A 12,745-nucleotide genomic window follows, 5' to 3' on the forward strand; every position below is an offset into this window, starting at 1 on the left:
AGTACTTATATTTTACTAATTTTTCAAACAATTTTCCAATATAAATGCATTGCTTATAATGTTTAGTAGCGAAGAAAATATTGTCATGAATTGAAAGCTTAAGGTCCCTAGTAAAGAAATATGAAATCGATTTTCAATCCAATAAAGTAAATCAAAAGTTACGAGCATTTCGGATATCGGGTTTATAGGGACTAAAATAAATAAAATGTATTCATGTTTAATTATTATTAATATGTGCATTTGATTGAGAAACTGATATCGTTTTGAAATTGTATTATCGAACATAGTGAAAGACGACATTGACAAATCCAAGGCAAAGGGAAAGCAAAAGACAAATATCGATTAAATACTGCGGTTTGTCCTTTTATAATTCACTTTCAATAACTCATTTGTAGACTAGTTAGTTGTTATAAACAAATATGAAATAAATGTCGAGGTAATCTTATCTTTCCCAAAAACTATGAGATGATGATTTTGACATTGTGATTATTAAATTAAGTAGGAATTCTTGAATCGTGCTTTGTATATGTATGAACATATATACTTGACATGTATATGGATATAAGCATTTGAATCTTGTTACCATGTTGATTCGTGTTATAATGATGGTAATAATGATCATGTCCTGTTAAACGATGTTAGACGTAGTTTAAGTATAGTTGGTATGTCATAGGGTCACTGATATAAGTGGTTTATTAGCTCCAATTCGTAGAGGGTCGTGAGTAGCCTCAATTATAAAATAGGGGCTTAAAAAAGTAAGCATTAAAAAGAATATCGAATGACATATTAAATCATTGATTACATCATGATATGAAATATTGAAATATTTAAATAAGCATTGAATGAGAAAGTTTGGGAATTATATGATTATCGATCATGTGATAATGTAAAGTATTGTAGTTAAAGTCATGTTTATGTATTTACTTTAATTTAATCTTAATATAAATTGAGCTTGAATTATACCAGCATCACTTAGTATTCATTACTCACTTTAATTTAATCCTAATATAACTTGAACTTGAATTATACTAGCATCACTTAATATTCAATACTCAGTGTATGATTATATTTATTTTTTAGCACAGGTTTCAAACAAGGATTTCCATAGTTTGAAGTGGTTAAGCATCCAACTCAACAACTTAACTTGGAAATCATTTAATTATCTCTTTTGCATGTAAATGTGTGTGTGTTTTGGTTATATGGCATGTAACTAAGTTGTCGTGGTTTGGTGTTTAAATTAATGTTTTGGCTATTTAAAATTTGACCTATAAGGTTTTAAAAGTTGAACTTCATCCTTTAATTGGTAGCTAATATTTCTGTATGTGTGGATATGAAAAAAGGTTTGGCTATGCTTTGATGTGTTGAAGGCTATTGTTTGATGAAGTATAATTGTGTTTTGCATGTGCTAATTGGTTGAATTGAATTTCTATAATGTTTAGGTAAGTTGAATAAGTTTTGGTTATGATTTGGTCACTTTGAAATGTTCAATTTAGGCTAACATCCATTGAGTCATAGGACAAGAACATGCCTCGAGGCTCTAAGAACAAATTTTACGATCCAAGATGTTTTATCAATCTTGGTCTTGAGACCACTCTCATTAGGTCTAAAGACAATTTCATCTCTATCTTGAGACAGAGGCACATTGAAACTAAATTAGTTTTGTCGTATTCCGAGCCTCAAGACAAGAACCTCAAAGCTAAAATAAGAAAATAGGGGAGGTTTGTCTCGAGACCCAATCTCAAAAAATGTGGGACTTTGCCTCGAGACACAACTTCTAGTGTCTCAAGACATGTGAACATCAAAACTAAAATTCTCAAAAATAAACTAAGGCCTTCCTCAAAACATGGAGTCCCCTGTATCGAGACACAACAATGAATTTGGTAATTGAGTTTGAATTTGAGTTCTAACTCTCAAATTGACTTAGCATAACCCCGTAACTTGATAAATTAAGATTTTATACATAAATAATGAATGCCTAATAATATATTGGATGAATAAATGGATTGTTATGACCATTTTTCATTGAATGATGTGATTAAGTAGTAAGTTAACCTGAGTTGCTTTGGCAACATAATGTGAAATCACAAATTCAGATCTAGTGACTAGATCAAGTGTTGGGGCATTACATTCAATATCCTAGTGTATACCCTCGAAGGACCGGAGTACTCTGAATTTGCATCTTAGACACCAATGTGGAGCTTGACCAATATCTCCATTTATCCAAAAGTTCACCATTAAAGGTTGAGGATACTCATAGCTTACACAACATTTGGAGGTATTGTTTGATGGGGAAAAGTCCAAATGTTTGGGATGAGATTGATGTAAACGTTATGGAGAGTGGGAAGCTGAAGAGAATGATGCCCTGTAGTAAAGCTTAGGCACATGATGCGAAGGATGCAATTAGGAAAATTTTTTTGGGTGTGGAAAGTGAACCTAAGGATTTTCCAATTAGTTATGCCCATTGTGCGAAACAAAAGTGGGAATATCAAAATAAGAATTTGGTAGGTGTAGAGGAAGGAGAGGAGCCTACGAGTCAACCTAAAAGAAAAAGATATGCATATAAGTATGGCAAAGGCTCATCCGGGGATGCTAGATCTCATGCAAGTTCCAACATTGATTTAATTGTGGGTGGTATTCTACAATTTTGTTCTGATTAAATGCCTTGCTTGTGTAGGTTATGTGCTTTTTTATGGAAAAATTTGATATTACGAAGGTGAGACGCTATCAACGCAAAGAATGACTAATCCTTCAACGATAAAAGTTCAACCTCTGAATGTTTACATATGGATTGTTGAGCATCTAGGTGAGTTGCTACTTTTTTATACTAACTTTTCATCTAACACAAGTTCTGATATGTGTAAAGTCTTATGATATTTCTTTACTTGTTTTATATATATATCAATACTTTTTTTTGGTTTTTCAGGTGGTAATCTTCAAGAAGAGCAAGAAGAAATGGCAACAATTTGTGGTACTAATAGCAATGAAGGTGTTTGTAGAGAAAGCCAACAACAATTACTCCCAAAAGTGTAGCAGATGACGAGGAGGTGGTCATTGTCAATGATCCTAGTATCATACCTACGATTGTTGCTACCATTATCGTTACTGCTAGTGTTGTTACGACGTCCGTAATTGTTGCTACAAGCTCAAATTTAGTATCAAGTTTAAGTTCATTTAGAATTCAGTTAGTAAAAAGGGCCAAACAACAAAGATCTTCATCAATTTTGAAGAAGAAAAACCCTAAGAAGAAACTAAAATTAATTGTTGGGAAGGGAATTCATTTGCAAGGGGTCTTAAACTCTCTTGGTTAAGCTCTTCTCTACCACTTATTATTAGTACCACAAAGGGTGTCCGTAGTACAATAATAGTTAAAGTTGAACCATTGAAGGTGATTTCCTCAACCGTTGCTGCTACGCTTAGCATTGGTATGAAACCCACAATTATTGTTATACCTCAACTTCTTGTTTAATGCATAACTTCTGGTATGTGAAGTTAATCAAAATTTAAATAAATTTGTATGTGTGTATTGTTTTAGTTTGACTTGTGTAGAATGTTATTGAATTATTATTTTTGTAATTTTTAGCTGCACCAAGGATATGTTCCACTAAGGTCAGCATTCCTCCTCTTCTTCCTTGTCCTGCAGTGTCATCTACAGCAGGTATAGATAAGGGTAAAAGAGTATTGGGATGAATTCTGGGAAAAATGATTCAAACTTTTGCTTTTGTTTCCTTTGAAGGATACCTTAGGAAAAATAGTCCAAAAGCATAGTTTGTCGGTCGAAATTCACCATTATATTCTTGAAAAAAAAAAGTAACTTCTTGTTAAAAAACCATGGGCAACCATCCAGTGTTAGAGCAACTAAGATGTTAAATTATGTTTTGTAAATAGCTAAGCTTAGTTGTTAATACTCTAACATTCTTTTCGAATTCTTTTTCTCCTAACAATTCTTTGATTGAACAAACCCTAAGCTTACTTCTAAACCAAGAGAACAATCCTATTGTTAGAGGTTTCGTTAGAATATCAACAATTTGTTGACTAGCAAGTATACTCTAACATTCGGTACTTATTACTTATCCTTTATGGAACCAAATTTTATGAGCATAAGTAGTTCAGACACAATAACAAAACTAGTAGATCGAGATAATCGCCAAATTGATTTTATAGGCTCCAACATGCTATCCCTATTAAAAGATTTAAAGGAATGCAGTGAACATATCAACCATTAGCTAGCTAGACTTTCTAATTGCATGCTTAATTGTTGTCTATTCACTATATGACCCGATCTCTTTTGAGTTTGATCCTTGACATGCTCTAAGTGTTTCATTGTACACTTACAAATATTACAATAGACCTATCACACTTGCAGTTAAAGCCACTTTTAAATCTCTATATTTTGTCTTAATTTTGTGCTCAATGTTTATACACCGGCGTGCAGTCACCTCCACCGAGAGCACACTATTAGACTCATCCACCTCAACAACACCCCTCCTTCTCAATCAATCTCAAGCCTTTCCAAACCCCAAGAAGAACTTCATCCATTTGTATACCCACTTGAGAGGTACCAAACAAAAGAGACAGATTCCATACTACACGAAACGAAAAGGGAAAAAACAACAACAACCAAAAGTCCAGAAGTCGCAGAAACAAACTCTAGGAGATATACTTGAAATAATCAAGTCTAAGACTTCCACAATATCAGAGAAAACTAGGAAGACTCAATCTTCAGTTTAATTATACTTTATTTTTTCTTTAAATAACTTTTCTTATTTCCAATTGTAAACTTAGTCCATAACTTTAATGTATATCCTGAATATTTGTTTGCCATGGATCTCAGATTTTGCTTCAGTTGAGAGGTCCCACTTTAATCTCTTCAAAAGAATTTAAGGAAAAGCATATATATATACACTGAAAGTATGATTACAAATAAGATTCAGGACCCTAACAGCAAATGTTGGATACATGAAAATTTTACTTAGGTGTGATGCAGGGCCCTAACAGTTGGTGTTTAGATTGAAGCAAACAGAGTAAAAAGTAGATTTTAGCAATTTTCCTTTTGTTTTCTTGCTCTTGGCAGATTCCATTATGGTTTAATTTTCAAATACCTGAGCTATTGTTGATCTTATCGCTTTTATAAGAGTAAAAGTGACTATCAAAAAATTTTCTCCAATCAAATCTAATTTCTTATAATTTTCAAATTTGATATCCAAGCTGATCTAAAACTTCTACTCATAAACTTGCATCTTTTTTCAATATAACTTTGTCTCCTCAACTAAGTAGCGAAAGTAACAGAAATATTAATCAAATGTCCTACGGTCATGTTCACGCCAAAGGCACCACTGAATATGAAACATTGGATAGGCAACAAGTGTGAGCACATCATGTCAAAATTATTTTCAAAGGTAAACTACCCATTCACTGGATGTCTTTATTGAAACTTCCTTCACTTTCACCTTCCTCTCCCAACACCCACATTAGTGTGTTTGGAAAATCAAATTCCCAACCTGCAAGTCTCTCAAACATCCCTCTCAAGCAAAGATTTAAGCACAATTTTCACTATATCTCTTGCCCCCTTTGACCAACATTTCCCATTTCCGAATGACAACTATAAAACCTTCCGGAGATCTAAGTGGACCTAAAACATCTATTTCGGTATTTATAATATTTATTAGTTATTTATATATAGATTGGTATATACTTGTCTTTTTTTGGGCTATTTTACTTATTCGAAGTTTGTGGTTGTTCCTCTGATTAATGTCATTTCTAATATTTAAACCTACCTTCCCCCTTAAGAATGCAATATGCATTACCATTACACCCTACACTTGTTGATATATCTACTTATCATCATCACTTTAACTCTACTTATGAAGTTTTTAAGCTCCATCAATTGTGTAACAAATATTTTTCTCTTTGTATATATGTAAAAGTATTTAATGTGCCCTTTAAGACACGTTGTTAAATAATTATGGCCAAATTCTATTGTTAATTTTTTTTATGAATAAATTATAAATTTACTTTTTATATTCTATTTTAATTAGTTTTAATCTATATACTTTTTGAATTAATAAAATTTAATTTTTACATTTTTTAAAATTTGAAATTCCAATCATAAACTTTTCTCCAATTTAATTTGTTTGAGTCCTTGTATTATTATACTGACCCTAAAAACATTTTCTTCATTATTTCTCAAAAAAGACCCTAATTAATTGAAGCATTGAAGAACATCCAAAATGTACACTCGGAGGCCCCTTAATTAACTTCTTTGCAAGTCCACCCAAACTTTTAAGCTTAAAAACAACATTGGCTTGGAAAAACAGATCTTATCCAAATTTCAACTTGTCGCACAAAAATAATCAAATCCAACTTGAATAATATTTTATCATCCAATTACAAATCGCCTTCACGTTTCGTCAATTACTAAAACCAACCAACCAACCAACTCTATTTCGATTTCTAATATTTCTTATTTCAACTGCATGTCTTTTTTATTGAAAAATTAATTCATTAATCAAATGAGTTTAACCATATCCATTTCGCGGCAGTACTATTATCTGCCACTGCGGCGCACCACCGCTGCCTACATGGCTTTCAAAGCCCAAGCCGGTTCCGACACGAATTTTGATTGGTCCGACAATCATTCCCCGCCAATCAATTCCTTCCAAATGTTTGTCACCCACCGGTTTTTATCGTTACACAAGTCTTAGCCGGTGGGTTATGGACACGTGGAAAAAGACATGGCAAATTGCAGAAAAAGTGTTTTGTTTGGGTTTATTTAAATGCTGAATAGATGAGAACAAGTGCCACGTCAGACAGAAGCAGACCTCTTCAGCTCACCAAAAGCCGTTTATTTACAAAATCGACTCTTTTAAAACTGACTCTCGTCGTTTGTTACTTTCCAAGTCAGCTCGAAAAGGTCGTCCAGTTAATAATAGATATTTGTTTATAGTGGAATGTGAAATTTTAAGGAAATGCGGAGGATAAATCTGGAATAGGAATGATTAAGTTTCTTAGTGGCGTATCTCCCCCACGCACATTTCAAAATTTCTTTTCACCCAACCCGTATATAAATCAACTCACTCGTGTATCATGAATCCATTTTCTTACTCTACAAGTGCAATTCCTAATTATAACTAATACACATTCATATAACTACCAAATTACAATTATAATTAATATAAAATTAAACTAATGTCATGGATGAATTAGTAATTTCAATATATTTAAATTTAAATTTAAATAAATATGTGTGATATTTAAATCAAAATAAATTTTAGATTTAAAATTTGCACATGAAATTTACGCATTTTAAGTGCTCAGAGTTTGCCAAAACTCAAGGCCTAGTTATCATGCATTCCCATTTTTTTGGTTTTCTTTTGGTAGCTCTAGTTTTTAACATTTTTGGGAGACGTGCAAGGAAAGATATAAAGGAAGCGCGTAGGAGAAGTAAAGGCTATGTGTCACACATGTCACGACACATCAGATTTCATTGCTACGCTTTTTACGTTTTAAAGTATTTTTTTTCTCTCTTCCTTATGCTGTCTATAAAGTTCAAGACAGCCAATTTGGACATCATTGAACTAGTAGCAGCGACATACTCTGTTCTTTTCTCTTTTCTTTCATGGAAGACAACAATCATAACTCAACCTCCACCTTCGCCATGTCCTCCGCCTCTGAATTACCCGAACCAAATGTCCAGATCCTTACTTCCAGCGGCGTCCGCATCCCCGCTCACTTCAGCATCTTGGCAAGGACTCTAAATACTCTCTTTTCACTTTTTAACGATTTTATTTTTTCTTTTCATGACTTTTATTTCTTTTTTAATTTTAAAATAGGCAATGGTGTCGCCAGTGCTGGACAACATAATGGAAAGGCCAGTTAAGCATGGGAGCTCTGAGAGAGTCATCCCCATTCTCGGCGTTCCATGCGACGCCGTTACCGCTTTTATTAAATACCTCTATAATTCCATGTTAGTAAATAGTTGCTTAAGCTTTTCCGGTTTTCACCCTCCTCTAATTCTTCCAATCATAATGACGTTAAGATAGCATATACTTATAAATGTAAATATATCAAGGTGCGTGTATTATATTGGAAATGACCCCTGGTGTTGCGAATGCAATAGGTGCACGGAGGAGCAAATGGAGAAATATGGAATTCACCTGCTAGTATTATCACACGTTTATTTGGTGCCACAGCTGAAGCAGCGGTGCAGCAGGGGAGTGAGTCAGCGGCTGACGGTGGAGAATGCGGTGGACGTGCTCCAACTCGCCAGGCTCTGCGACGTACCCGACCTTTACCTCAAGTGCTTGAAGCAGGTCACCGCCCGTTTCAAAGCTGTCGAGCAAACCGAAGGCTGGAAATTCATGCAGGAACATGATCCCTGGCTCGAGCTCCACATTCTCCGATTTATGGACGAAGCTGAATCGGTAAATTTTAAAAACAAATATTTATCATAATATTACCCAAATTAAGAATTTAAATTATAATCCCAACATGATTAGATTAGAGATATCTAGTTGAATCTCATTTCATCTATCAAATATTTTTCCGTTTTATGATTTATATTTCCTTAAAAATACAATATCTCTTGTTAATTGATATATCTATATTTATAGATTGTTAACTTATTGGATTTTTTTTTCATTTTTTAAAAATAATATTTTTATTTAGTACGTTTTAATTTTGTATAATTTTTTTGAATTTTTAAATAATATTTATATTATAATATCATATATTTAATTTTTATGTGATATAAATAAGTAAAAAAATTAGTAAGTCTAATCTACCTCAACTCTTAAATTTAAGTCTGTAATATCTTTTAACTGAATTTTAATTTTCATCCAAACTACTTAATATTTCTATTCAAATGCTTTAAAATATTAACCAAAGTTTGGAGTGTATTGGTTACGAATGGTTTGTGAACATTGTTTTGGCAGAAAAAAAAAGAGAAGGTGGCGTCAGAGGAAAGAACAGCGCTTGTATTTACAACTAAGCGACGGACTCGAGTGTTTGGAGCACATTTGCAGGGAAGGGTGCACAACGGTGGGGCCGTACGACGTCGAGACGGCAAAGAAACCGAGCCCCTGCGACAAGTACGCGACGTGCCAAGGTGTCCAGATGTTGATAAAGCATTTGGTTTTGTGTAAGAGAAGGGCAAGTGGCGTAGGCTGCTGTCGCTGCAACCGCATGTGGCAGCTCCTTAGACTCCATTCCTCCATCTGTGATCACCCTGATTCTTGCAGGGTTCCACTTTACAGGTTATTTCCATTATTATTTCACTTGTTATGGTTTTATTATATTCATCATTTAATTAGACAGCACATTTTTATTGTCAAGATTTTGGGTTTTCGATGAACCAATCTTTTGGACAGCCGACTGAAAATTTGTCAATTCTTACAACTGGCAAATATAATTATTATTGATGGTGTTGGTAGGCTGGTAGCTTGTTTTGTTATCAGAAAAATAACACACTGACTTCTTGTCCTGCTCTTAAAATATCATTCATCCCGTCGGCTATTTATTAACAAGTTCTCCCATCTTTGTCATTTTCTTCATTAATTGGGTCCCTTTTTTCTTCCCTTTCAATTTAACCATGAATGACCATAAACTAAAATATCTATTTCTCACAGATAAATTTAATTTTTAGAACTTTTTCATATAGTTTTCAAACTTATAACTGAATATAAAGTTGCTATTTGTTCGAATTAACTGGCTGAATCAATATATTAGGACAGTTAGCGTTGACAGGCAATTCAAATGGAAAGCACAACAGAAAATGGGAGAGGATGCGAAGTGGAAGCTGCTTGTGAAGAAGGTCTGCTCGGCCAAAGCTATGTTGTCGCTGTCTCTACCCAAGAGAAAGAGAGAGGAGGAGCTGAAGGAAACAATGGGCAGAACTGCTCATGCATTGAAAACCTTCAGATTATATTGAGCTTCCATGGAAATTAAGAACTTGGTGCCTGTAAAAATAGTCCAGTGAGTCAAACCTTTTGATCCTTATGAGTTGAAATTATGTCCTTGTGAGTTGTCTTTTTTTTTTTCTGGCTAGCTAGCTTCAGTGGGTGAGATGAGGGCAGTAAGCTAAATTGTTCGATCCGTATGGGTGGAAATTATGTGGTTGTGAGATGTTTTTCTTGGCTAGCTATAGATTTTTTTTATTTAATAGAAATTTAGCAACGTTTTGGGATTACATAGAATTTTAGCTTGAATTATGTGGTCGAGAGTTTGAGTATGTTGTATGGAGTGTCTGCTTGTAATATTATAAACCTGTCCAATTAGTGCATGTGAAAAGGTTTTGGTCGAAAATGACTCAAATTATTAAAAACATGAAAATTTGGGATTAGTTTGAAATTTCCAATTCAATTTACAATTTTTAATCAACAAACTAAAGAAGTATTGCATTATGTTCAAAAAAAAAAAAGAATTACTACATTAATAGACATAAAGGCAAAAAAACCCCCTCAAATATTGGATGTTAACTTGAAATATTTTTTTATGATGTGTTATTATTACAATTACTATACTTAACATTTAATTTGGAATTGCTCGTTGATACATACTGTATCAACAAAGATGGAGGAGGAGGACAAGAGGCAGTGTCAAAAAATGTCGATTCATCATTTTAGGATTAAGAGTTGAAAATATAGAAAGACTCAGGATAAATGCTTAGTGTATTAGGGTTTTGAGTGGAGAGGAGTCACCTTATAATGTTGATACATTTGGATATTTATAGGAGAGTGACGGTTCCTACCCAATTATGCCACTTAATGGGTCAATGGGCCTTGGATGGCCTAATAGAGGGTCCAACTGGGTCCAATTTGAAGTAGGAATATAATAATAGTCCCCCTAATCAAGAGGTAGGTTATTAAGTGACCTTACCTCGAGACTATCCACAAGTTACTCTCGTGGATGATAGTTGTTGCAAATAAAGGAATGAGACGAAGGGTACAATTTATTAGTTGGATGACCCGGGAACATCTGATGCTTTACAAGGCTATTGAAATTAATGTGTACCCTTTTTGATAATGTGTTTGCGGATGATATTTTGATTTATGGTTGACACATATAAATTTCGCTTTGTGATTTAGCAAGTGGTATACCCATTGGCTTGACAATCCAAAAATGTTTAATGTAGACTTGAGTGATGCAGTTGTCAATTAGAAGATCCATATTTCTACAATGGAGACATGTATGCATATTGTGGATGTGATGATTGGAAATGTAAAAAGAGGACATTCAAGCCATCTGTTGGCAATATAAAATGTAAGAGACACGACCCATTTGGTGGTAGTATGAAACATAAGAATTGTATATTATTTGTTGGCGATATAAAATGTAAGAAATGTGTATTGTCTATTGGTAATATAAAACAGAAGAAATGTGTATCATTCGTTGGCGATATAATACATAAGAAATGCATAAGGCCCGTTAAAATATGAGCGGGAAGATTATCCTTTGTTATAAATAATGGTAACGAATGTAGCTTTTGGCTTGAGTTTTTGACGAGTAAATTAAAATTGAGTAAGTGCTTACAAAATGTGGTATTGTAATCCTAATTTGAAAATAATTGTTGATATGGAGAGATAAAGTGCTTTTGCTCATAGTTATAATTTTTTCATTAACCTAACTTTGATTTTTATGAAGATGATATGCCTCACCTTCATCGAGAGCCTGAAGGGTTCACAGAGGAACCCGAATATTGAAGATATATCTCACCTCTATTGAGAACCTAAAGGGTTCATGTTGGGGCCTGAATGTTGAAAATATGTCTCACCTCCGCCGAGAGCCCTAAAGGTTCACGAAGGTTTGCAATAAATAATAAAATGACCTTACTCCCAGACGCATGGAGGAAGGCTTACAGAAGGTAATAAAGTGACCTTGCTCCCTAACATATGGGGGAAGGCTTATGGAAAGCAATAAACCGGACCTACTCCCAGACTTATGGGGGGACGCTTATAGAAGGTAATAAAGTGACCTTGCTTCCAAACACATGAGGGAAGGCTTATGGAAAGCAATAAATTGGCCCTACTCCTAGACGTATGGGGGAGGCTTACAGAAGGTGATAATGTGGCCCTACTCTCAAATGCATAAGGCTTGTGGATGGGGTTTAATGACATCTTTGCTTTCAGAAGCATGGGGGGAAGCTTACAGACGGGTTTAATAATAATATCTCTACTCCTTGATGCACGAGGGAGGCTTAAGGGCAAGGTTTAATGATAATATCTCCACTCCCAAACACATAGGGGTAGGCTTACGGATGGGGTTTAACAATAATGTCCTTACTCTCAAACACATGGGGGAGGCTTACGAACAAGGTTTAACAATAATATCCATGCTTCCAAACGCATGGGGGAAGACTTACGGTAAGAAATCTTTGGTCGAGTGCAATACCATTGACCCTCGCGATCGAAAATTATGGGAGAGTAAGATCCTACCAAGTCAAATCACAATCGTCCACAGGCAATGTACTAAGTAATTTCTCTTTAATTTTTCACTTAATAAGATAAAATAGGTATAGTTGCTTATCACTTAATGTAAAAAATATAAAATAAATTAAAATAAATTATTTTTTTAAAATGAGACATTCAAATTAATGTATTTATCTTTCATCTAAAATTATTCATAAAACGCTTATTTACTTAAAAAAAACTATTGAAAATAATATAAAATATTGTATTAATAATATTAAAATTAAAAAACAAATAATGTTTTAAAAATAAATATTTATTTTTATCAAACAATATGATTATAT

The 12,745-nt window shown here is 33.8% G+C and overlaps 1 protein-coding gene across 1 annotated transcript; it reads left to right on the top strand.

Annotated features, from left to right (window-relative positions):
- Positions 1-7,531: 7,531 nt before the first annotated feature.
- LOC107944048 (BTB/POZ and TAZ domain-containing protein 1) lies at positions 7,532-10,336 on the top strand. The gene is made up of 5 exons (XM_041107183.1): positions 7,532-7,741; positions 7,830-7,963; positions 8,117-8,420; positions 8,941-9,251; positions 9,742-10,336. The coding sequence occupies exons 1-5, from the start codon at positions 7,616-7,618 to the stop codon at positions 9,923-9,925; spliced, it is 1,059 nt and encodes a 352-aa protein (XP_040963117.1). The 5' UTR covers positions 7,532-7,615; the 3' UTR covers positions 9,926-10,336.
- Positions 10,337-12,745: the final 2,409 nt, after the last annotated feature.

The sequence above is a fragment of the Gossypium hirsutum genome, chromosome D12 (genome assembly GCF_007990345.1).
Source record: "Gossypium hirsutum isolate 1008001.06 chromosome D12, Gossypium_hirsutum_v2.1, whole genome shotgun sequence".
Classification (NCBI taxonomy): domain Eukaryota; kingdom Viridiplantae; phylum Streptophyta; class Magnoliopsida; order Malvales; family Malvaceae; genus Gossypium; species Gossypium hirsutum.